The sequence below is a fragment of the Aplidium turbinatum genome, chromosome 17 (genome assembly GCF_918807975.1).
Source record: "Aplidium turbinatum chromosome 17, kaAplTurb1.1, whole genome shotgun sequence".
Lineage (NCBI taxonomy): Eukaryota > Metazoa > Chordata > Ascidiacea > Aplousobranchia > Polyclinidae > Aplidium > Aplidium turbinatum.
The window spans coordinates 6,765,816-6,791,981 of NC_137488.1; the positions used below are offsets into that span (position 1 = coordinate 6,765,816).

The 26,166-nt window shown below is 37.0% G+C and overlaps 4 protein-coding genes across 4 annotated transcripts; 2 read left to right on the top strand and 2 right to left on the bottom strand.

The window, feature by feature from the left end:
• The first annotated feature begins 456 nt into the window (after positions 1-456).
• Positions 457-1,906, top strand: LOC145786359 (sorting nexin-7-like). Its single transcript, XM_082598003.1, has one exon. The coding sequence runs from the start codon at positions 462-464 to the stop codon at positions 1,863-1,865; it is 1,404 nt and encodes a 467-aa protein (XP_082454129.1). The 5' UTR covers positions 457-461; the 3' UTR covers positions 1,866-1,906.
• Positions 1,907-4,550: 2,644 nt separating this feature from the next.
• Positions 4,551-16,564, top strand: LOC145786358 (phosphorylase b kinase regulatory subunit beta-like). Its single transcript, XM_082598002.1, has 20 exons — positions 4,551-4,690; positions 4,863-4,982; positions 5,393-5,489; positions 5,828-6,057; positions 7,146-7,384; positions 7,519-7,643; positions 8,316-8,465; positions 9,207-9,412; positions 9,987-10,119; positions 10,585-10,796; positions 11,335-11,542; positions 11,904-12,010; positions 12,327-12,471; positions 12,794-12,972; positions 13,468-13,612; positions 13,821-13,971; positions 14,531-14,754; positions 15,154-15,262; positions 15,599-15,792; positions 15,958-16,564. The coding sequence occupies exons 1-20, from the start codon at positions 4,617-4,619 to the stop codon at positions 16,132-16,134; spliced, it is 3,225 nt and encodes a 1,074-aa protein (XP_082454128.1). The 5' UTR covers positions 4,551-4,616; the 3' UTR covers positions 16,135-16,564.
• A 402-nt stretch (positions 16,565-16,966) lies between these two features.
• On the bottom strand, positions 16,967-20,724 carry LOC145786406 (uncharacterized). The gene is made up of 4 exons (XM_082598054.1): positions 20,583-20,724; positions 20,286-20,384; positions 19,701-19,900; positions 16,967-19,107 (listed from the first exon to the last, which is right to left on the bottom strand). The coding sequence occupies exons 1-4, from the start codon at positions 20,721-20,723 to the stop codon at positions 18,015-18,017; spliced, it is 1,533 nt and encodes a 510-aa protein (XP_082454180.1). The 5' UTR covers position 20,724; the 3' UTR covers positions 16,967-18,014.
• Positions 20,725-20,754: 30 nt separating this feature from the next.
• On the bottom strand, positions 20,755-23,796 carry LOC145786405 (glycine--tRNA ligase-like). The gene has a single exon (XM_082598053.1). The coding sequence runs from the start codon at positions 23,769-23,771 to the stop codon at positions 21,576-21,578; it is 2,196 nt and encodes a 731-aa protein (XP_082454179.1). The 5' UTR covers positions 23,772-23,796; the 3' UTR covers positions 20,755-21,575.
• Positions 23,797-26,166: the final 2,370 nt, after the last annotated feature.

Below are 26,166 nucleotides of genomic sequence, written 5' to 3' on the forward strand. Positions count from 1 at the left end.
TAATGAATTTACTGATATTTCAACTCAAAGCCATATATATATGCATTTTGGTTCGTTATTTTAGTGACAATGATAAATCAATTAAATCTGTACTTTGGCTTTAATAGTTACAGTAACAGAGGCTCATAAGTTACATCAAATTACCCCTAAGTTTGGCCGAATTATCTATAAGTTTGTCGAATTACCAGTAAGTTTATCGACTTACCTGTAAGTTGCGTCAAAGTAACTGCAAGTCTCCGAATTACTCATAAGTCGCGTTGAATAAATTATAAGTTTGTCCGAATTACTGATAAGTCAAGTCAAATTAGATATAGGTTCGTCTGAATGTTTTTCTGAATGTTTCTTTAACATTTTGGTTTTACAATTTTTTTTTTTGTGCCAATGTTGTAGTGCATGCATTAACTTATGTATATAATATACTTAAAAAATCAATGCGACTGTACTCTGCAGATTTTGGCATAATGGAAGGTAAAAATATTGTTGATGATCCATTATGTGGGAATGCTGAAGAAAAAAGCTCCAGTGATAGCAATGACTCACTGTTTCATGATGATGAAGATCAATTAGTGAAAAATAGCGGCAATGAAGATAAAGTTGTGCCTGATGTGGATCCAGATCCCTTGAATGCTCACAATGATGAAGAAAGTAAAAGTACAGATAGCGATGAACTTTTCAAAAATGACGTAGAACAAAACGTAGATACAAAGGAAGACTTTGGTGAAGATCTATTTGTAACAGTTTCCGATCCTGACAAGGTGGTTCACACAATGGAAACTTACGTATCTTACAAAGTTACAACAAGAACTACGAGAAGTGACTTTGATGATAGTGAATTTGTTGTACAAAGAAGATACACTGACTTTGTCTGGCTTGCTGAAAAATTGGAAGAAGAGTATCCAACATTCATTATTCCACCCCTGCCTTCAAAGTTTATTATGAAAGGAATGCTTGATCGATTCAGCACTGAATTTATTAACACCAGATGTTTTGCGTTAAACAAATTTTTAGTTCGCATTTCCAAGCACCCCGTTGTTTCCTTCAGTGAATGTCTCAAAACCTTTCTAACTTCTCAAGAACTTTCATCTGCTAAAAAGCAAAGTATTTTGTCACGAATGAGTGGCTCCCTCAAGTGGTCTCGAGTTAACAATCCGGATTATGAGCCAATCAATGAAACTGTCTCATTGTTTGGTGAAAAAATGGGAGTTATGGATCGAATTGGAGAACGGTTGTTGGTGGAAAAAAGAGAGTTTGTGAATGAATTGAAGGAAATGTGTCCCGCTTTTGCTGAATGGGGTCATTCAGAAGATAATGTTGTGGAACCAATCATGACATCTGTCTCAAGCTGCTTAGAATCATGTGCTGCTGAAGCTGAAGAAAATGTTAATAAACACGAAAGAGATTTTCTTCCCCCTTTGAAAGAATATATATTGTATGCTGATGTGGTGAAACAAGCTTTAAAAAGGCGAGATGTGTTTGAATCGCAATTTGAAAAGTGTGATGAAGAGCTGCGACTCAAAAGAAGTGAAAAAGAAAATTTGCCCAAATCTGATCAGTCATATTCAATTGGTGCATTCATGGGAAAATCACCAGAATTAATCAGAGAACAAAAAGAAGAAAAGTTGGCACAGCAAATAGAGCAACTCTCACTGCAGAGAGAAAAATTATGTGATGATCTTGAAAAGGCCAATTCAAATTTTCAAGCAGATATGGACAGGTGGAAAAAGTATAAAGCAAAAGATATGGCTACAGTATTTTCTGATTTTGCAAAAGAACAAGTGTCTTACCACAACAATTGTTTTGCAGCTTGGGAGAATATTTTACCAACAATGCAAACGTCATCGGATGCCAGTGAATCAAAACCTTAAACCTGCAGACGACTGTTGATCATATTCAAATAATTTATGTTGAAAACTATTATTGTGAATATTGTAGCATCAAAATTGCATTGTATTTTTTGCAATTAATCTTCATTAATGTATATATTGAAAAATTTCTACACTATTTTTTTGCAAGTAATTATTCTTGCTGTTACCGTATATATATACTGTATCATGCATTTTGGCTCAATTTGTACTGGGATTAATCTTAATTTCACATTTATGTAAAGCAATTTTAATACTAATAACAACAAGGTTGCTCGTATGACCTATATGCCTGATAGGTAAGTTATCATAAGCCATAATGGACTATTTCATGATTCAATTCATAAGAGAGATATCCTATGATAAAACCTTAAGCATGTTACTTAACTTGCTGAGTAGTTGGCATGTGATCTGAAATATAATATGTGCATTACTCACCAGTTGCTCTGGAAAAACTCTCTGGTTTGAATAAATTAGACATTTTTTATGTTCAAAGTTAAAAATTATATAATTTAAATATAAGCGCAAATGCAGTGCAATGTTAGTCGATTTATGTCGCATGTATATTTGTATAATATTGCAAATTAATACAGTACTGTGAAATTACATTGTCTTGGTGACGATCATAGAAAGAGTTCAGCAAACTAAGCTTATTATTAAATAAAAGATGAATTCCATTTTTTTGATGTAGGCCAATGGCATGTGTTGTATAATAAACTGTCTTGCGTTAAACATATTTCATTATTATTTTTTTTAATCACATTTAATTTAGGGTTGATTTTTTGTTGGTTTGTTCCTTAAACAGTGACATGTTTTAGTTACTGTTTCTTTTAGGAGTGGTTGATGCCAAAAGTGAATTTTTCGTTTGTACTTCTATTTTTTCACAGTTAGAACAAGTGGATAGGATAGGTGACGCCTATAACTTGAAAAATTTAATCTTTAAATAGTTTTAGACAAAATAGAGATTTATCCTAGTATTGTTGAAGTCATGGTAAACGAAGTAAGTATCTAAGCAGGTCTTTGACTGGCTGTTTCGTATTAATTGTTTACAAGTTTCATTTTAAGTTACACTCGTTGTATTTAATGTTTAAACTGATTTCAACAAATATTGTTTGAGTTCCTAAGATGTAAAGATGTTTACCATTAATACTCGTTGTTGTTGATCAAGCGTTTTGAGTTTCTTGAAACTTGGTTGTAGTTTATGTTATGTCCTTGCTTGTTTTAGCACAGAAAATTGTTATAACTGTTGCTCTTTGGTTCCTCTTAAAATCTCACTATCATGAAAGTTACTTGCTGCTTTGATTTAGCTGCTTTTTCATGTAGCACAGAATTTAAATTAACTTGTTGTCATAAAAATATATCCACCAAACTGTTTGGCATTAAGGAAATACTTTTTTTGTTTATTTTTCATTTATGCAGTGTTAGTGGTATAAAGAAAACGGTGCTCATGGAGAATAGATATCATACAGAAACATGGCCACATGATGGTATCCGACTTTTTTTATGGAGGGACAGTGTAAATATCCCGTATCAATTATTTCCCAATTCAACATTAATCCAAATAGATTGCAAGCTCGTTTAACAAATTGATGTTTTCAATATCTGAGACTACATACAAGGATGATGATTTTTTGGTATAATTGTGTGTTTTGTAACATTGTGTTTTGTTTATCTCTGTATTACAAGACTTTGTGCTGGTTTTTCTTTATTGCATGCTTTAACTATTTCAGTGTTTCGGACTTGTTTTTTGAACTTTAACTAGTGGGGTATTCTAATTTGTCTATTTTTAACTGAAAATAGACTTGTTTTTGTGAAACTTACCAACTTGTTTTCACATTAAATGCAGTCAACCCAGTACCCTTATTAACCCCACCAAGACCAAGAAAAAACAGTCTGATTTAGCAGGCAAACCTATTGAATGGCAAAAATTATAAACAAAAACGTATTTGAACCAGTGAAAAGTGGCTTGATGGCATTTGTTTGTGTCAGAAATGAAGATCATGCACTTTGTGGATAGACAGTAGGCTACTCATCCTTAAAAAGTTTGAATATGCAGACAATCGTACTCACAAAATAGAAACATTGATTGAGTAAAAGAATTCTGTAGTGCAATAGGAGATGTGCACTTGAAAAAATTCCACATTATAGTTGACCAAAGCATTAAAGTTACTGACTTGATGTAAAGTTGGTTGTTGCCATTGCACAACCTATTGTCTGTTTACCGAATCTTCGAAGACATGTGTACAGAATAACATCTTATGTAATATATGATTGAATTATTACATTGCTTCAAGTGACACTTTTAATATCAGCATTAGCCAGCCATATTGTTTCCACTTAGACATAATGACTAAATCTTTTCGTCACTAATACAAAGGTAACATAGTTACTGTACCTGAATTGAAAACTTATGCTCAAATTTGTCACCATTGTTTAAAGTTTGCATGATGTGAGCTACGTTGTGAAACATATTTGTCATGATGCAACGATGTCCAACATAATGTATGTGCATTTTGAAATTTGCGATTAAAATGTATGATTATACTTTTTCTCATGTGATGCGTTTAGAGTTGAGATATATTATATCATTGTTCATAATTAATTTCTTTGTTGACAGAAAGATTCTTGTTAATCTCAAATGTATTTTTCCTATGAAATGTAACAAAGCAATCATGCCATATAAAACTTCTGCTTGTGGTGTCAAATTGTCAATGTGTAATAATTAACAAGTGAAATTGGTGTCTCGTATTAAACATGAATGAAGATGGAAATCAACTGTACAAAGAAACTAAAGAGAAGTTAAATTCACATTATTCCGCGATTAAAACGTTAGTATTTTACTTACTTTTTAAAATTCTCCTTAATTTTAACAAGTTTTTAACAAACTGTATGTGTAAAGACTTAGCAAGCAATCAAGCATGCGATTTCTAGTAAGGCGTGTAACTAACTAGTAAGTTAGTAACTGTGCTAGCGTTATAACTAGTTATTATTTTTGTTCAGGCTTCTCTTGCCATATCAGAGTTGCTCAACTGGTTTATTTTCTTGCAACAGTGAAGCATATGTTAGAGATAGTGTATATTGCAGTGCTGCCATATGGACTCTGGCCCTAGCTTATCGCAGGTATTTTTCACAAAATTTTGCTTTCTCAATAAATTGTAGTTTTTAAATAACACAGCTGAATAGATTTCATCATAATTTCTATGATTCATTATTTTAAGATTTTCTACACTACTTTTTGTGGTAAATGATACTTTTACACAAACTTTAAGGGTTGAATGCATTAACAGTGGACTATTCACGAATTAAGTAAATCAACCTACTGGGAAGTTAAATTTGTGATTTTGCATCAACCATAATCTGTTAAATACTTAAATAGTATTGCCGCTTATTGATCAAAAGGTAAACTTTGCACAAACCGATCCTGGATTAACTATTCAGGTCAGTTTAATCACTGCTTAAAAGATCCACTGTAGGTGTATCCAACCCTAAGTGTTGCATTGTTTAAGCTATATTGTCTGTTCTTTTGCCAGGATTGATAACGACGATGGACGGACCTATGAACTTGAACATTCAGCCGTAAAATGCATGAGAGGAATTTTATATTGTTTCATGCGGCAAGCAGAAAAGGTAGAAGTGCATATTAAATTTTCTAGAAATGCTTGTTTTTACAACATGTTTTCTAGGGATGTGTACTGTGTCGGTCGAGAATGGGCAACCAATGCATAGCCGTCACTAACTGCTTGTGTGTAGTCTTTCACTTCATTAGTTCGATGTACTTTGTTATGTCACATAGCATCACTTTTCGCAAGGTCATTCGGTTATAGAAATCTAATGAAATGAACAATTTTGATTGGAGTTACTTCCCAGACAGCAAAATCTGTCACTTTTACATTAATTCATCGTCTGCAGATTTTGCTGTAAGTTACTTGACCCTTGTCTAGTCTGACATTTGTGAACAATTCCAGGTGGAAAGCTTCAAACTGACGCAGAAGTTGTCATCATCGTTGCATTGCAAGTTTGAGCCTTGGTCTGGTGATGCCGTGAACCCCGACTATCAGCACTTACAGCTTGATGTCGTTGCTATTTTTGTCCTCTACTTAGTGCAAATGACAGCATCTGGTTTACAAATCATTTTTAACACTGACGAAGTGGCTTTTGTTCAAAACCTCGTTTACTATTTGGAAAGATCTTACAGGTATTAGTATCTTTATTGGTTGAAGTTATCTTGCGTGAATTTAACGTAAATAAATGTCTTATCTAATGTAGCGATGTAGTTTGATCACGTGATGTAGTTTGATAACTGGTATACAACTAGTCATGGTGTTATCATTGAGAGATGTGATAACACAACCCTGATTGCCTGCTCTGATTGACATTGTATGTGCATCCCTTTTTAGACCAGTAGCGTTGAGCATGAATTGCTGTTTGCCTTTTTTCATACACAAAGATACAAAAAAAAACATAAGCATACCAACACAACAGCAAGTACAGTTACTTCAGACTTTCCAAAACAAACAAACTTCACCAGTTTTGTTTCACCCTTAATCTGATCTTCAGAAGGTTTTTGTCGTATCCAAGCTTACGCCTGGTGGTTGTCATCAGCCGCCATCTCCGCTGGGTCTGCTACTATTAGGTGAGTCCGATTCGGTGAGTCTGATTCGGTGAGTTCCTAACCTCTAACCCCTAATCCTAATTCCTAACCCCGAACCCTAAAACGGCAATGATAATTAGGCTACGGTACCCGATAATTTAAAAAAAAATTGAAAAAATCCCCCGTTAAGGGATCGGACTCACCGAATCGGACTCACCGAAACGGGCCATTCCGTCTCCGCTTGCAGCAGATTGCTCATCAACTTTCAACGTGGGTTATTTGTTTCCAAGTGTGGCCATTTTGAGCTCGTCAAGAGTCGCCAGATTGAGTTTTGTCCATGTCTGAATATTATCGTTTTAGTTATCTGCCACGTTTACTACGCCTGGTGGTTATAGATTAGATTTAATTGACTTGAAAGCAACCAATCTTTGCATCCACCTTCATGCATCATGTCATTACCTGTTCTGCCAGACACAGCCGCATGATTTTGAGTGAATGTTGAACCTGTACCAGGGCTCTCACCGCTCTGCTAGTTTGCAAAGATGCAACAGACTTTCAAAGTTTTTTTTTGGAGAGTCATTAACTCATTATATGTGTTTTTATAAAGTTAGTTATATACGGTATATGTTTTAAAAACTTTTAATATGGCTTAAGTTTAATCTTCGTTCTCAAAACATCAATTTTATGCAAAGAGTTCCTGACTTTGGAATGTGGGAACGAGGCAGCAAATACAACAACGGAAGCTGTGAGTTGCATGCCAGTTCTATCGGGGCTGCCAAGGCGGCTTTGGAATCTGCAAACGGATTCAATTTATTTGGAAAACGAAAAGGGGCTCCGTGGTCTGTTCTGTGGGTTGATATTGATGCGCACAATCGCAATAGAACTGTCATGGACTCTCTATTGCCAAGAGAATCAAACTCAAAAAGTGCTGGTATGTACCGTACGCAAGTGACATAAGAAGAATGATCTAAAGTAGTTAAATAGTTTGTCTTAATATCATAATATTAACATTATATATACTGTTATGTATATTATAATTTCTGCATAATACCGTTACATTTTCAGATGCGGCTTTACTTCCTATGGTGTCTTTCCCATTTTTTGCTGTTGATAAAGAATCTCTCAGAGAAGAAACCATTACCCAATTGATTGATGACCTTGAAGGTTCCTATGGTTTTAAACGTTTTCTGGTAGGTTCTCATCCGGGAGTTCTCATGCTCAACTTCTTAACTCAAAGCTCATCAAGCTTCGTCTAATCCAGCAAAGATCGGACTTTTTTAACATTGATTCAACGATCAACGTTTATAGTTTTAAAATCGTAATCTCAGTCTCAAATTTCTGTTTTTTTTTACGCACAAAATTTCCGGTCCTTACAAATGGTAATCATCAGCTCATTTACAACGCGTTGCTGAGTTTCCACCTACGTCTCTTGAGACAAAACGAGCTGTTTCTGCTGCAAGACTGGATTTTCTAAACCAGAAGTGACAAATCACTAAAGGTTTTGAGTTTCTACAGGGTTGCTCCATGCAAAATGAATAAATGAGCTGAGACGTATTTTTGCTTTTTGTTTTTGTCTTTTATCAGCTATTTATTGAGTATGAAATACACACTGTCTAAAATGAATATGTGATATTATATATTCCCGAAATCAAGTTCGATTTTTCCCAGCTTCTTGAAAATCTGGGAATAAAAAACATTACTTACGTTAAATTAATGCAAAAAAGACTGATTTGCTAGCAATAACTGATATTTCGTTAACATGTGTTTCCAATTGCATTTTTTATTGCTCAATCCTGCATGTGTGTGTTGTATAGCCTACCTGACGTGGTTTCTTCCATTATGACGTATTTATGTTATGACAGGGTGACGGTTACAAAACTTCGGTCGAAGACGGCTGGAGGCAACATTACCAACCTGCTGAGATCAAGACTTTCAATGGAATTGAATCCGAATGGCCACTGTTTTATGTTTATCTCGCAATAGACGGAATTATAAATGACAAGCCAGAACGGGCAAGTAAAGCGCATAGCATAAATTATAGCAATGTGCTATTGTCATGAAGAGATGTCTAAGTCATATAACCAGGCCCGGATTTAGGGGGGGGCAGAGGGGGCAGTTGCCCCGGGCCCCCCGACTTTTGAAGGGCCCCCCTATGTGGAAAAAAAATGTGATTTTGTGTTATTTTTTTCCTTTTGGCCTTTAAAGTTTCTGCAAAACGCTGTGCAGTACTGGACTGATGCTACTGTAGACGTAGAGATGATTTTTCGCGCCGTAGGCGCGAAAAATGTTTTGCACGGGGGCCCCCCCGATCTAAAAGTGCCCCGGGCCCCCCATCAGCTAAATCCGGCCCTGCATATAACTTGTACCCTGAACGAGATGAAAAATGCACAGAGCAAAGACGGAGAAAACGCAATTTTGTTCATAAGTTTTACGTACAACTTAAAAAAAGCATGATTTTCGTCATAAACGTTTCGCCATAGCAACCGACTTGCATTATTCTACCGAATATACGAGTTGTTATGAAGATACGGTTGTTTGTTTATTGCGACGCTGGTTGAAATTTATAGTTTTTGGTGCAAAGCAAGTGTCAAATTTCAAAAGATTTTATTCCGCAGCCATATAAACAGCTTACTTCTGATGTAGTTTTATTTTTCTTATGATGCACTACGACAGCACTGGACGCAATGGCAGATTGTCGTAGTTCAGTTTTTCAATCAATTCGAATGAATTTATTAGAACTTCCTGTATTTCAGGTGGAAATATACAGCGACAAATTGAAACCTCTGCTTGTGGACGGTGAAGATGGTTTGCCACTGCTTCCCAGATTCTATTATGTTTCCAGAGAGGATGTGGACAAGGAACGACAATTCCCCGGCTCAGCTGATCGTAAATGCAGCTTCACTTTGACCGGGGAACCCCCTGTGTTTCTATGGGGTCAAGCTGTACTGACAATTTACAAGTAAGAGTAAGACTGCCATGCCAGGAAAAACGTTTACGCGTTCTGTTATGTTTTATCATAAAACTGGCTCAATGGCTTTGTGGTTAGTATGTCCGCCTCTGAATCGGTAGGCAACTAGACATGGGTTCGATACTCTGTCGGGTCATATCAAAGACTTTTTAAATGTGCTACTGAACTTTATTCCTGCTTGGCACTCATCAGAAGAATAGATTAAGGCCAAGGGTAATGTACTTCGCTGCACTATCACTGTCTGCTTTGTAAAGCGCTGAGAAGCGATATAAACGCTATACACAAACACGCATTATTATTATTATTACATCCATTAATTGTTCATTCAGACCCATGTAAACAAAACACAGTCGTAAACTCATAACCTATGCTTTTAATTCTTGGTGCTGTCCTGCCAAGATCAAGATATTATAGTATAAAATAACCAATAACCATTTAGAATCATGTAAGCAATAGCTTGAAAGAAATCCAGTCCTTAATTTACAAGTTTACTGTATTAAACAAATCTATATTTTGCGTCCAGGTAAACTCGCCAATTGTTTTATTCTAACTTTTATTTTTCTAGGTTGCTATCAGACAAGCTGTTGACACCCCGCGACTTGGATCCCATAAAGCGTTACCTTCCCATGGTGGAACGGCATAGAGTCAGCATGAGATATTCTACTTTCGCCGGCGTTATGAGCGATACGATAGTGCAGGTGAGCTGCTAATTCCCCAGACACCAAATCAACTGATTTTTACACTGATTTAACGTCTGCAGACGTTGAAAAACGATTTATTTGCTGTCTGGGTCTGGTAAAACGGGCCATCTTTAATTTGATTCGAAATCTTGCTGACATGCGATGAAGCGACGTGATTTGTTCTTCTCGATGCCTCGCTTTGTGGTAGTGCATTGCAACATCAACGGATTATATCAGACTCATAAAAGGGGTCACAGGGGTCATCTTGATGGCTTGCTATTTTTTATTTGTTTCTCGTTCGCACAAAGTACTTTTAGTGGGAGAATTCCTGTATGCATTCATTGGTTTCAACAACACGTTCACTTCAATAAAATTGCATGCTCTTCTTCACTTTTGTAAAACTGCGCTGAAACCGCCTACTTTATAAATGGTAGATCACCAATCACCATGCTCATATACCACCGGTTTTTGCACACGTTGCAGGTTGCGCTGATAGCAGAAAGCAAACATCTCCAATCCATCCTGTCCACGTATGGGTTCGCCACTCAGAGTCCTGGCCAGGTGGAACCGATTGAAATCTGGCCCTCGCAAGAGTTAGTCAAAGTCTATCGTCACCTCGGAGCCAATGAAAAGCTCGGCCTGTCCGGAAGACCAAACAGACCAATCGGGGCCCTAGGCACCTGTAAGATTTACAGGTAACGACATGTTATATCTATTTCTCGTAACGTTTCGTTTGACTTGCTGACATAGTTATTGGTGTTTCTCACAGCTCAAATCTGTTTGGTGCTTGGATGAAGATTTTTGTACGATGTTTTTCAGCCTTAAGAGTTGTGTTTAGTAAAAACTTATTGTGATTATATTTTTATTACATTTTACCATCCTTTCCGCACACTCGAACAGCAAACCAATCATTTTGTACATTGGTTCAACGTCTGCAGATGATGCAACTCTTCGTTTTATGGACGATTACTGTAGATGAAAAAGTGGCAACTTTGTAGTAGCCTCTCGGTGTAGTCCGGGAAAACACCGCTAACATGGAGTAGTAAAAGAATAGGCCCTCTGCCCCATAATCTCATACGACGACAGCTAAAGAAAATTCTAACGGCTGTTCAACAATACAACTGAATATTTAACAAATTGTAATTCGATTCAGTCAACTTCACTCTGTGCTTTCAACAATAAACCTGCTGTTTCCTTCTGAACAAAACACGATTCAGTAATATTCAATTTCAGCATACACGGACGCACAGTCGTCTGCTATCCACTCATGTTCGACGTTGGCGACTTCTACATGGCCTACGACACCCAGACACTTATAGACGAACTCCAGCAATCCTTGCAGTTTGTTAGCACCTACTGGCGAATGTCAATGCGGCCTTTGTTTGTCTTTTTATTACGCGAAGATGACATTGAAGAGAACCGACGAGGGCCCATGCTGGAAGTAAGTCATCGTTGCGTTTGAATGGAATTGCATTTTTGTTTTGTGAAATGTCAGTTCAATTCTCGGTTGGCATATTTTTTGTTTTGTTGGTAGTTTGAACACTATTCAGTATTCACATCAGCAGAAGCTTATTATGATTACTATATGAAAACTATTAATATAAATCGATCGCTGTTAAACTAGACGGATATTTTCAGATAGTTTCTCACATGTTTGTTTTGTAGAAACAATGTGAACAAAATATTTCTCCCACAGGTGTGTAGGATGCAGTGATGCATAGTCATTAGTCAACCACTTGCAGAATTTCACAATAATTACCGTAGAAGAAATCCATCCACTAGCATTCGTTCGACAATTGCAGGTTTTGAGTGCATTCAAGCAAGGGGAATGGAAAGGCATTAAAATTTGTTTGGGGAGGGTGCAGTCTTTCATCGCCTCTTCAGTGGTCGAGCATCTCGAGTTTGCAAGGTTGATAAGTTTTTTATATTTTTATAAAATGGTAAATCAGGTTGTGACCCGGGAAACAATATTTTTGCTGAAGACGTTTTTATGTTTTGCCAGTTAACCCTTGACGGCAGAAATCGTCGTTTTTTACATTGTTGTGAAATGTTGAAACGATGTAAAACGATAATCTTTGTTTGCTGGAATGCGAATGTATACTTCACTTAGCCAACAAATGAATTCCTTTTTTAGATTGATTAAACGTCTCCAGAGGTTAAATCAATGTAAAAAATGGCTGATTTTCTGGCTAGGAACAAACTGAACAAGATTTATTGTGGAACAGACAAGACCATTTGAGTGATATGGAAGAAGACAAAATCCAACGCTTTACAGGGAAGGAAAATGACGTATTCGGGGAAATTTGTAAGCTAAAAAGATCCAGTAGCTCGTGTTCCAATCTCACACAAATCTCCGAAGACGTTGATGAGGTATGGGAAATTACTGTCTGCGTATGCCCAAAATTCTAGCTGATCCTTTAGTTTATGTTGATATTGTCAGTGCTCATGTGTGGTTTCTCTGCCATGCTGCTATCCTAGCCATGATTATTTTCAGTTACAAGGTTCACTTCACATAATCATGGAAAATATTTGGTTTTGTTTGCCAAGCACATTGTTAAGCTTAATTCAACCAAAATTTGAGTTTGTAGTTGGATATTGGATAACCTACTTTGCGAGTGCTGTTGTTCACCAGATTGGACTTCATCTTTCTGTTGAACAAAACTGATAACTGAACCAAAAAACTCTTCTCTAGGAGCTCGGACACGCTCATGACCTCAGAACCAGCTCTACCTCCGACATCTTGTCAAACCTCCATGACTTCCACTCCGGTGCTTCCCAGGCGTTTCTCATTGGAGAGCTGAGCAAGCGTGAAGGTCTTCAATTCGACACCGGGAAAGGGTCTTGCTATCATCGGCTCAATAAGATATGTCGGTACGTTGGTTAGATGCTCTCCATTGTAAATGTAACGTCGATTTGCGTTATCAACATAACTACTATCGTCAAGTATTTTAAGTCAAATTTATAAAGGGTTTAAGTTTGATTGATCGAGAAAAGTGAGAAATATTATGAATCAATAATTTTGTATGGGAAGTAACTCAATGCCGTCAGAAGTTCAGTGAACTTCGGTGACAATCTGGTGAAAAGTAATTTTATTTTGTGAGAATCTTCCGAAAGTGGAAAAATAGAAGCATAAACTTGGTCGGAAAGTGGCAACATCAAAATAAAAACCGTTATCGAAAGAAACTTTCTGATATTGTATTGGCCTTAATGAAAGACTTTAGGCTATTATTTAACAAATAGACTGAAAACCAATGAATTCCTTAACGATAAGTATAAGAAGCCATCAACAAGACAGACTCTCTATCAAAGCTCTATAATGTCTTAACGTTGATCCAATATTCATCTTCGTCAAACTCCCACTTCCAGGTGGGCAGCACAGCAGAAGTCTTGGAGTTTGGTTCGGTATTGTGCCAGTTTGTGCCACAAAACAGTGGACAGCTTGGCACCGTCTATAACCTCGGTACTTGTCCATGACAAGCACATCACGTTGGGTGTGTTCGGCCATGAAGAGGTGCGTGGTATTATCGTTGCAGAGCTGATGTTTTTGTGCAATTTGAAGACTTATTTAAAATTTAAACTACATTTTCATTGATTTGTTTCATTGCTTCAAGTTTTCTCATCACAGAAGAGATTGTGAAAAGGCGTTTCATTTTGATATGAACTTCTATTGCTTTCCACAACTTTCATAAAACTGTCAGACAGCGCTATATTCTTTCCAGACTGTCATAAGCAATCCTCTCCCTCCGTCTACTATTAAAGACATCCTCTACACCTTGTGCGTCCCCCACGACGAACGTGAAGCCTGCTTGCAACAGGAGCTTGTCTTGCACGTTGGCGCTGCCATCAACAAGCATCCGAAGCTGTTTGAAGGTAAGCTCGACTTCGTCTTCCATCGTTGCATAATGACCTTTTGTGATAAATATGTCACGGCATCAATATTGAAGCGAGTTTCGCGGGGTTGTCACTGTTTGTTTGTTTTTTTGTCGTGAATGCTTGTTGTGGGGTCCGTTTGTTTTGGAAAAAAAATGAAGCAATTAGTCGTATCCAGTTTCATGGTTGTATCGTATCCAGTCTAGCGACTGAACGTTGTGAATCTAAAGGCCATCGGTGGATTATGTGGGTGACAAGGCAAAGAAGCCAGTGTTTGTTTCTATCGTAAAACATGCCATTAAAGATCTTTCCAATACACAACTATATGCTCTTGGTGGGATTCGAACCAGGGCCCTTTCGAGCGTTGGGCAATTGCTCTTACCACTCGGCCACGCAAACTACCAACGGTAGCTATTGTTCAAAACCCAAACAACAAATCAGTCGCTTTTTACTGAATTAATGTAAAAAGTGACTAATTTGCTGTCTGGGAACGCTTCTGCTATGTTCGTTGCTTTAACAAAGAATCTTCAACTCTTGAATCGACACACATGATTATTAGGCATGCTGCAAGTGAGGATTGGCTGGCTAGCACACGCCATGAGGTTGCTATTGAAGCATAGAAAAGCTGCCCACAGCGATGACAATCATTATCAAAACGGCAAAGACATACACGATCTCTCTCCAAGTGCCGTCAAGCGTTTGTTGCTGGATGTTCTCAATGTTAAAAAGCATACCAGCTTGACTTGGTTGCAAAAGAAGCAAATAGCCGGAGCTTTGAACAGAGTAAGTTCACGTTTTCAACATTAACATTATTATAACTAAAGATTTAAAGATCTTTGGCTTTGGTAGTCACCTTGTGTCCTAAATTTAGTTCCTCGATTTTGTTAATCCATGCGGATTGAGAGCTGTACAATTGGTTAATGTCGCCATGATCGTGAACAATGTGCAAAAAGTAGTGGAAAATATATCAACGATAGTACTTTTACGAGTTCGAAAATCGAAAATCATTTCTTCAGTCATGAAATTAAATCATGACATTGAGTGGCAGAGTATTGCCAAGCAGTTTTGTGGTACTTGAACTTGATATCTAAACTAGCGTTTGGAGCGATTGGCTTCTTAGCTCTGCTTATGCTCCCTTACATTGGGAAGAACTTTCAATGTTTCTTCTTTTCACTTCACCAGACACCGCCTGATTTCTACAAGAAGGTCTGGCTTGTTCTGGAACGAAGTCCCGATGGTTTTGTGATCAACGGTCATCATCTGGCCCAGCAGCCTACTTTGTCTGACATGGGTATGAAGGAATGATGTTATTACCAATATGTGCTTAGCATTGGATAAATTTAGTAGAAATAGTCGCCGCCAATTGGTAACGCAGCAAAGTATTTCAACTCATTAAATTTAATGATAGCGAACGCAAGGGAGTAAAAAGTTGGTTAATTTTTGAAAGCTTGGTTGTCCATGATGATAAACCCAGTGTCAAGAACACTCGTTTTTGCTCACTTTACAAGATAGTAAAAACGTTTATTTATTTTAGCTGTGAAGTCTTTTATGTGTGTTTTGAAACTCGGCTTCAAAAGTAGACCTACTGTACCCCGATAAATTAAAATCAAGTATCTTCTCATGCAAGGTAACAACGAAGTGGCATGGTGGAAGAAAGTGGAGGGAATGTTCAGTGGTTTGCACAGACCGGAATTCAGACAGCTCGTGGTTGAAGTGCTGATGCTAACCGCTGTTGTTCTGGAAAGAAACCCCGAAATTTCGTATCAGACCAGCACGGACATTGATGCTGTTGTTCGGTCGGCAGTCCAGACGTACAAAAATGTAAGTAACCGGTCAACCAATCTAGCTGCAATGTACCCATTTACTACATAGCTGCTGCAATCTGCATGCTTTAAGCTTCTTTAACACTTAGAAATCGCATTTCCTGGTAAGAGAGTTATAATTCCCATTTGTTTTCATCCTCACCAAACGGTGTTTGTTTTTCAGGGACCTCAGCATGAAGAACACAAACGTTTACCCGAAAATGAAAATTTTGATGACATTAGTTTATTTTGCAACCTCCCACCGGAGCAATCTCTCACCTTCATGATGCAAAGCGTGATCGACTGTCTCCTCCACGGCACCATATCATTTACCGCGCACCAAAGCTGCTCGATCAGCTAGCCTTTGTCAAGATAACATTTTGTTAGTCAAAGTAAGGAAATTTTGCTGCGCTATAACCAATAAAAGAGATTTGGCTACTTTCTCACACACGGGGAATGTTAGAAAAAGTTTGGAATCAACTGCGTTTCAACGCATGAAGATTATGTGAACTGGCCTCCAAAGGTTTGAGGCAGGTGTACGCTTGTATAACGGAATGTTAATCTTATAAAGACTTAAAAAGGTGTATTTCAAACTTTTATCCAACGTGTACAAAACTGTGCGTAGCCAGCGTTTCTCGTTTCGTCAAAAGTTGACCGCTACCTTCTTGCAAAAGACCCCACGGGCCAATTTCACTGCATGCCACAATAGACCAGTTTTATTTGTGATACAATAACTGTATACAATATCTTATATTGTGTAGTGTTCGCTTCTTAATGAAATATCATCCGCACACAAAATTCAAGTCGTTTCGGCGAGTTTCCATGTGAGGATGCACTTAGTTGTTAGACGAAGGTCAATGCAAGCCCAGGGTAGATGTTGTTTTATCGACAATGTAGTTTGAGTAATGCTAAACCAAAGTCTTTTCAGATCAAAATTACTGCTCTATCAAAGCATCTACTTCATTTCATGCCAGTTTACGTCATACCGTTGAAGATCTTCTACCAGCTAATTCTAAACTAGATTTTTTGTCTTGTGAATATTTGGTCTCCTGGACATTTTTTTTTTATATCAAAGCTATTTCTGATACATCCTTGCTACAAGATTTGTGACATTTAATAATTGTCACGATTTCTTTCTATCTCTTACCAGGAAAAAGACTTGGAAAGGTTCAATGACGTAGTTTAATGGGTCAAACCGAAAAACAGTCAATTAAATGTCGAATGGTTCTACTATGAAATGATAATCTAACTTCTTGAAGGACTTTAACGAACGGCTTCTCAAATAACTCTAATTTCGAACACAATTTATATCAGCACCAATTCTCATCTACTTGTATTCGATTACTTCAACTCTCAATCAACAATAATTTCTGTACCAACTACCAATCCACAACCCATAACACAACTCTCATAATCAACTCATAATAATACAACTCCCATCATCACATAATCAACTCAATAATAATCATCATAATAATAATCATTACGCAAACTACACCACTATTTATAGAAAGTTGTTTCGGTCTAGTAACATCGAGAAGGTTACGTAATGTTGCATCACACGAACTCATCGTTCGGTCACGTTGCATTGAGCGGCATAAACAAGCAAGTTTAAAGAAGACTCTAGAACTGCACGCAGCAATCGAATGACCTAGAATACACGTTACATAATACAGATTTCGTAATCAGAGGTTACTTCAGGATAATGACCGATGATAACCTATAGCATAAGAATTTTACAATCAAAACAGCACGCTCGATCGAGATACAAGCAGCCCATCGCAAGACCTCGCACATTGATTGTGACAATAATATATAGTCGTGTTCACAGTATAAAAACTACCTTGTACGCTATGCATACATACACAAATTACAATTTAACCAAGTTCATCAACAATACACTTGCAATCAAATGTTTTCTAGTAGGTTTTACACCCAATATTTTTTTTTGCAAAAGTTCAAGCACCGTTTAGCGCTTCTTGGAAATTCATAACGCGTTTTAAAGTGAGAGTCAAAGAAACTTGAGTCATGACCATTGATACGACAATGCTGGTGATTATATAAATGAAGATAACTTATCACAGTGTTTCGTTTCATTGTAACTGTTACAAAATGAAGACAGAACGATAAATTACAGTGCATATTTTCGGGAAGTATTCTGCAGCCATCATATAAACTCCCAGGCATTATTACTGAAAGGTCTTAGGATGAGGTTTTTGACATAGTTGTCTTGACAGACAACTAAATTTGACGTTGTGGTTGTGTATCTAAATCGAGTATTTCTGATAGAAAATCTGCATCTGGTGTTTGTGTGTAGGAATGCGCGAAAGTCGCTATTTGGTGGTCGGACCACGGGGAAAGAAGCACGTCTGTCTGTGTTTCTATGTTGTTCAAAAACACATCCAATGTCGACATCTCTGCGTCTGCAGTGGACAAAGGAGCATCTTCATAATTTCCTAAAAGTAATTGCTCCACGGTCTGAGTTTCAATCGACGACTGGTGAATTATCTCATCCGTTTGTGTTTCAATGTTAATCGAGGGAGTTACTGAAGTAAGTGCACTAGCTGAATCTGATGGAGCAGCATAGTGGTCGATGGGGAAGATATTCGAATTGACTTGGTATGGCGCCGCGTTTTGTGGTGTTCCGTTCATTTGCTCGGCAACCGTTTGGATTTGAACATCACAAGCGAAATCAGGTTGGTGAGGGCAGTAATTGTTGTAATTGGAATACAACAGAGGTGTTTCTGCAGCTGCCCTTGGCCGACATTCTGTTTGACACATCGTGCTGTCGGTTTCAGTCGGCGGATGTTCGAAGATGCTTTCATTTGTTTGAGTTGCAATATTTTCAAATAGAATCTTTTCTACCTCCTCTTCTAAACTCATCCAACTGGGATTTCCAAAATTCTCTTCGGTTTGTATAGAAATACTTTTATGGAGCCAATCATCGGCATCCCGCACTTTGGCAGTCTTGGGTTCTTGCGCCAAACAAGGCTTCTGGGCTTGCGATGCAAGTGGGTGCTGTCTTGTAAACGGATGCGGTTGCAGATGAACGGTGTTCTGAGATGAAACGATTTTAGTCGGTCCTGACAGGGTTAAATCTGCAATCATCGACGGCTGTTTTGCACTTGGTATAAGCTTCAATAATTTCGGTTCTGCACCCTGCAGCAACTGCTTTTTGAGCAAGCACGCCTGGTGAGAATTAACATTGAGCAACCTTATCTTTCTCTTCAAGGTTTTGGGAAGGATAAATCGTGTTGAAACAAAAGTTTTCTTAGGTTGAACGTTCGGAAAGTTGACTTTCTTTGACGATTTCTTTCTTGCTTCAAACAACGACCTATAAAACATCAGAAATATTGCATAAACGGTTAAAGTCTCGTACTTGTAGACTATTAAGAAATAGTTATAGTGGAGAAAGATTTTGTTGAATGTCATGCATTTGCTTTAAAAAGTCGTATTATATTGATATCTCAATACAAATATGTTTTGTGGGTCTGCTACATGCAACATAATAGACTTTAGCACATCACTAGGGAATTGTATTCCGAAAGCTAGTGCAATTCGCAATTACCACAGCGAACTCGCAGCATCAGGCTAAAACAGGTTAATAAATTGTAAAGATATTACATAAAACATTGTATTAAGACATTGTAAAGATATTAGACTGTATTGCGCAAATCAGATGGCCACAAAAAATTTTTTGAACAAAATTAAATTTCCCAGCCGTTTTAGAGACAGCGGGTACCATATCTGAACAGACGGCGATGTTATTTTGTTCATTTGCTTTAGTGCTCTTGTTATTATCTTACCACTTAATTTCAGGTAACAGGTCTATGAGTATATAGGCGTCCCGTTAGCAAATTTGCACCTACTACACAATGCGAACGACAGAATGAGACCATGCTGGTAACAACATTCGCAAATACCAACTTTAGTGATGATGGTATCTCGTGATTTTGGCGTTTGATGTGTTCCAAGAGCCCTCTCTTGGTGGTGAAGGCGACGTTGCAAGAACACACGTATTTTAGACCACAATCGACTTCATGTTCTCGGCAGGAATACTTGCTCTTGAAGACCTTGCTGCAATGCGAGCACTTGAACCGGGCAGATTGGTGTACTAAGTTGTAATGCTGCAAACACACAGGAAGCTTAACAAGATTTTGCTGTGAAGGGGTTAATTGAAGATGAAATTTTGCTTTTGAAATCGTTTTAACCTAATTGCAGAAATCCTAATTTAAGTAATAATTTCTATCTATACGATTTAACGTTTCTTGTTCCAAAGAAGTAATTAATATGGTTTACGTCTAACCTCAAAAAGCCCTGTTGTAAGTAATCAAAAACTGGTGAAGTACTCTTGTAACCACTTCTTAATTTATCGGTTCTGTAACGAAATGTTTAACATGTGTCAAACGTAAGAATACGTCAATATGGCAGGGATTACCACGTTAAAATTTTATTGCCAGTTGATAAGTTTTGACTTAAATTCAATCTACTGAACTATGGAGCCAACTTCACCTGCTTTATGGCTGCAAATGTAGAAAAAGGTTGAGAACCATTGATGCCGTGACTGCAACTCTCTAATGGACAATAATAAACCTTGCTTGCATCAGTTTTCTGAAAGATAATGCAAAGTAAAAAAATAGCAATGTACTCGCTCAGATAGGGAAACTAATCCATGGACTAATGCTCGTAACAATCTCATTTCTGTTTTTATTAATAAGTAAAAAAAATATACGCTGTTGAAGTGTATGTAAGTCAAGCATACAGTGCACTATGAACTTGGAACGAATTATTTTTAAAGCGTTCAATTACCTTCAAAATTTTATGCGAGCGAAGAAGATGCGTTGCTAATGCAGCCTTTCCATACAACGCCTTCTCACAAACTGTGCATTTTTCAAACCCTTTCACAGCTGGATTTGACAAGGTCTCCACAGTAGGAATAATTTTCAACATTTTCGTTCAATAGTTTTCCTCACCACTAGCTACATACTGATGATTCCTACACACAATTTGACAAATGTTAAACTCAGGCTATGCTTCAGTAAATTTATAGTACGGTACCTTGGTTTTATGTCACACTTTGCACAAACACCATTTGATATACCGCATATTTCTCTTTCAATTATTCTAACCAGGAAGGTATCAAACTACTTTGAAGAACACATTTCTTCTAAGAAACTGAACAGATAGTGTTTAACACTAAGCAGCGATTTAGTTTACAAAAATTTTAGTTCACTTCACGCTGCATGAAAAGAAAACTTAACTGAAATTCTATAAAATGAATAACGACTTTAAAGTGTATGGAACAATGTGCAGAATGGTACATAAATCACATGATTGATTAAGCAAATCACTAATTCCAAACCAAAGCTTCGTTGACAAAATTATGTGATGTCATGTGCTAGACAATGAATCACAAGTTTAGGTTTGACATTGTACAGCAGAATTGTGTTGTACTTTTAAGTTTCACAGCAATATGTACTTTAAAAATATGACTACAGATTGGAAAAGTTTAAGGTAAATTTTTGATCGTTCTGATTTAAAACATAGACAATTTAATGCGTCCAAATAAACCGATCTAGATGACAAATCATAAAAAGCAAAACAGAAACACCAAATCTAAAACAGCAGTCAGTTTAGAATAAACATATCAATAGTATTGCAATTACACATTATGTAACCTATAATTCTAAACACCGCAATTAGTGAAAAACATGTCTTATTTATGACAAAAAACCGTGCCAGCGTTACAGTACAGCAATTTTCTACAAATTCTGAAAGAATCTTGGATCAAGATCGAGGGTGTTATTTGTTGATTTGTTCTGCAAAGACAGGGTGGCGTTTCATTGCTTCATTCCAAGAAACTTCTTCTGTAACTAGATCGCTGACAAGTTTCGCTAATTCAGACACTGGAACACGTATTTGTACCAAAGTATCTCTGTCTCTTAGCGTTGCAGTATGAGGTTCAATTTTTAAAGTATCAAAATCTATAGTTATTCCCAAAGGTATGGCGATCTCATCAGTTCGAGCGTATCGTTTTCCTATTGATCCAGATGATGTGTCAACTTTATGGGATACTCCAAGTCGAGTTAAAGAAGCAGACAATTGGTCTATGAAAGGTTGAAATTCAGGTTTGTTACTCAAAGGGAGCAAGGAGCACTTGTACGGTGAAATCATGGCAGGCAATGAAAAGAATGTACGCTGTTCATCAGCAGCCCGAATTTTAAAATTGTGCTCCAAAGTGGAATACAGCAAACGTCCGAAACCAAATGAAGGTTCAATAACAGATGGTACAAATTCTTCAACTTGCACCATTTTTTTACTTCTTTTGACATTTATCATTCCAGGGGCAATGTCTACTGAAGAACCATTCTTCAACAAACAGCTTTGCTTTCCATTCGTTTTCAGGTTCAGTTCTAATTCTACAATCTCTTCTTCAGTCAAATCACTTAGATACTCTTGCACGGCTTTGGCATTACCTTTAAATGTTTTTCCAATCAATTGCTTATTTCCAGAAATTTGTACAATTTCCACTTCTTTGGGTTCAGGCAAAGGACGTTCCGCAACTAGATTCACTTTGGTTGCCTTGGCATGGCATGCTAAGTCGAAACAAGATCTATCAGCACACCCAACACATTCCACCCACCCAAATGAGGTCTTGCATTCGGCATCCCAGCAATCTCTGGCATAGTGAGCCATTTCATTGTCCATATGCTGACGAAAGCGAAACCTCGCCGGGTTGATGCCAATCTTCAGACAGAACAAAAAAATCCGGCCCATAAAATAAGCTAAAGTTTGATTGCTAATAATTCCTTTCTCCAAAGCCTCTTGAAGAGTCATGAAGGAAGGTGGCTTGCCATTCATCTGTGCCTCTGCAGAATGTAAAGGAAGCTTTAAATCAGCAACAGTTGAAAATTTGGGATGGTCTTTGTTGTTTGGGTCTATAAAATGTTCTATTTCACCGAGTTCAAATTCTCGCACTCTAATTAATCCAGAACGTGGAGAAATTTCATTCCGAAATGCGGTGCCAATTTGCACTGCTGCAAATGGAAGTTTGCCTTGATTGAATTCAAGCAAGCGTTTAAAATTTAGAAATATCCCTTGAGCAGTTTCTGGACGTAAAAATCCAGGCATTCCTTGATCTGGTCCAATGAATGTTTGAAACATAAGATTGAAATCCATCGGCTCAGACAACTTGTTTTTTGTCAGTGGAGATATCACCTCAAACTCTTTCATAATGGCTGAATACTCTGCTTTACCATAATTATCAAGCTGTTGCATTACTTTTCTGCATCTCGCCTTTTTTTCTTCTGGATACTTTTTATTGACTAAAAGTTTTTCCAGATGACCGCCAATCAAGTGATCCACTCGAAAGCAAGCTCCTGTTCCTTCATCTTTAACCATCAAATCAGCAAACCTCTCAACATGTCCAGAGGACTTCAAAACTTGTGCCGGAGTCAGCATCGTGCAATCTATTTCAAGCATTTGCTCATTCATGATGAAATGTCGTCTCCACGCTGCAATGACATTGTTTTTAAGCATGCAACCTACAGGTCCAAAGTCATACAAACCGCTAACACCTCCATATAATTCAAATGACTGTCCATAAACAAATCGCCTCTTTAACGTGTCTTCCATCTTTGCTCGTGGAAAATCCTCTTTAGCAACCAATTCATTTTCTTTGTCTTGTAATTTCCTTTTACGAAGTTTTAGCTCTGCAACAGCATTATCTACATCAACAGATGGGGCCCCACTTTGCTTTAAGTTACGAACACAATCCCCTTGTTCTTTAACAGAAAGACGAAGTGGTTGCAAGAGACATTCAATATCCTCCATGTTACCAAACTGAAGAGCTGTCAATTCTTGCTGGAATTTTTCTTGATGAAGTTCGAGAGATTCTAGTTCCTTTTTTTGCAACAGTTTTTTAGAAACTCTGGGTACAACACTTTTATCAAGTAACTTTTTATTGGTATGCAAAAGTCTATGTAAACGTTTAAACATGATAAGTTATGTCTCCATTAGTAACACGAAAACATTCTGCAGCAAAAATTTAATGCTTAGGCTTAAGTACATGTTTTAAAATTTTGTTGACATGTTGGAAAAAGCAATCATTCCGTATTATTGTTTTTTTAGTGTAAGAGTTGCTTACCGGTATATACAAAGTTTGCCAATATTACAATATTGAAAGCCTCTAGGTAATATTCAGTTTATATATTAAAACAATGAAAACTATTAATACTACAAAAAGTGCTCAATGCCAAGCAAAAAGGCAAAGCAGAGCGAATTAAATCAAATGTAGTTATTACTATCTGAAGCCTTTACAAATTGTTTCACCTAACGGATCATCAGAAGGTCTGCAAAAAACATGTAAACAGTAAAGAATCGATAATTCTGAAAAGATATTAAATATTACAACTGTAAATTAATCTGCCAAAAAAAATCTCTTAACCTGTACTTCCTGAGAAGATATTAAATATTACAGCTGTAATTTAATCTGCAAAAAAAACTCAGGAATGCAGGTTTAGAGGTTTTTTTTGCAGATTAAATTACAGCTGTAATATTTAATATCTTCTCAGGAAGTACAGGTTAAGAGATTTTTTTTGGCAGATTAATTTACAGTTGTAATATTTAATATCTTTTCAGAATTATCGATTCTTTACTGTTTACATGTTTTTTGCAGACCTTCTGATGATCCGTTAGGTGAAACAATTTGTAAAGGCTTCAGATAGTAATAACTACAGTTTATATATTATGTTGGTGAATAAACAAAGGCAGCAGAAGAGTGAAAGGTAAAGATTGCTTCTCACAAACAAAAGTTAACTGGGTATAATATAATCTGCCTATATCGAGAGTTCACCCATAATGACAATTTTTTTTGGTCCTGACAAAATTCTTATCTTTTACATACATTAGAGTTTGCTGAGAGCATTTTGCTTGTTCACACACATTTCGCTTTTCACTTCAAGACGTTATCCCACTTATGATTAAATAATAATAATGATATAATTAATGATGTTCAAGAAAATGAAGTATCTTCTGAAGATTAAGTGTGAAAAAATAAGGCAGTGGCTATTTGACCGGCGCCGGTCTTTGAATCTGAAACACTATTAGACCGGTCATGACGTCACTATACCGGCACTTTTTTCTTTTTCAAAGCAAAAGACAAGAAGGGTGGCTATATAAGTTCTAAATTTGACAGTTATGTTCAACTGATTCGGCGGCGCAAAGGATACGTCTCGGGCTGGTGTTCCAAAGGGAAAGAGTTCGAAGCGTTCTTTTTTTTAATTTTTTTTTTAAATTATTGACTAAATTTTGACCCGAATTGACTCAATCGTTAGGCTGCTGCATTTTTGTGGTCAATTTTTAATTTGAGTAGCCTACAGCCCAATTTTATATGTCTTCAACTATGAGTACGGTACTGAAGTTAGAATTTTTTAATTTTCTTGAATTTGAGAATTTCTCTGGGTACCGGTAATTTTCTGTTTGTCATAAGAGGACGTGACCGTGTTTGCCGAACGAAATGCGTCATTCGGCAAACACGGTCACATCCTCTTGTGACGAACGGAAAATTATCCAGAGAAATTTTTAAATTCAAGAAAAGTAAAAAATTCTAACTTTATTACTCATATTTAAAAAGACAAAAAAAATTGGGCTGTAGGCTACTCAAATTAAAAATTGACCACAAAAATGCAGCAGCCTAACGATTGAATCACTTCGGGTCAAAATTTAGTTAAAAATTAAAAAAAAAAAAACGCATCCACATAGTATCGAACTCATTCCCTCTGGAACACCAGTCCGAGACGTATCCTAAGCGCCGCCGAATCAGTTGAACATAATTGTCAAATTTAAAACTTATATATAGCCACTCTTCTCATCTTTTGCTTTCGAAAAAGAAAGAAAAAAAGTGCCTATATAGTGACGTCATGACCGGTCAAATAGTGTTTCAGATTCAAAAACCGGCGCCGGTCAAATAGCCACTGCCAAAAAATAACCACTTCTATTAAAATTCGAAGTGGCTATTTTTACACACTTGTTGCCATGGTTACAATCAGGTGTTACCAGAGTTAGGATTAAAGTTAGGAAGGTTTAAGGCAAGGGTTAGATTTAGGAACAACATTAGAGTTTTGATCTTTGCCCAGGACTAAAAAAAAATTCCAAAATACAAGTTTTTGTTTTCAACAGAAACTTTTCTCAAATTAGGGCAGAATTTTTTATCTGGCAACGCTATTGAGGCTATTATTACACTAGATAGTGTAAATATAGCCACAGCCATTAAAATTATAATAGCACATTTTGTGATAGCTGTTTTCGGCTATATCCAAAATGCGCCTGAACACCACTGTCATTCTGACAGAATAATTTTGTGCGATCCAAATAAAATTGACCACCTTCATTC

Bases quoted from the DNA above. Each gene is read 5' to 3' on its own strand.
- LOC145786359 (XM_082598003.1), top strand. From the start codon at position 462: ATGGAAGGTAAAAATATTGTTGATGATCCATTATGTGGGAATGCTGAA.
- LOC145786358 (XM_082598002.1), top strand. From the start codon at position 4,617: ATGAATGAAGATGGAAATCAACTGTACAAAGAAACTAAAGAGAAGTTA. The intron at 7,644-8,315 runs GTAGGTTCTCAT...ATGTTATGACAG, and splicing joins ATGGTTTTAAACGTTTTCTG to GGTGACGGTTACAAAACTTC. The intron at 8,466-9,206 runs GCAAGTAAAGCG...CCTGTATTTCAG, and splicing joins TAAATGACAAGCCAGAACGG to GTGGAAATATACAGCGACAA.
- LOC145786406 (XM_082598054.1), bottom strand. From the start codon at position 20,723: ATGTTGAAAATTATTCCTACTGTGGAGACCTTGTCAAATCCAGCTGTG. The intron at 20,385-20,582 runs GTAATTGAACGC...ATTATCTTTCAG, and splicing joins GCTCGCATAAAATTTTGAAG to AAAACTGATGCAAGCAAGGT. The intron at 19,108-19,700 runs GTTGGTATTTGC...GATGTTTTATAG, and splicing joins GAGATACCATCATCACTAAA to GTCGTTGTTTGAAGCAAGAA.
- LOC145786405 (XM_082598053.1), bottom strand. From the start codon at position 23,771: ATGTTTAAACGTTTACATAGACTTTTGCATACCAATAAAAAGTTACTT.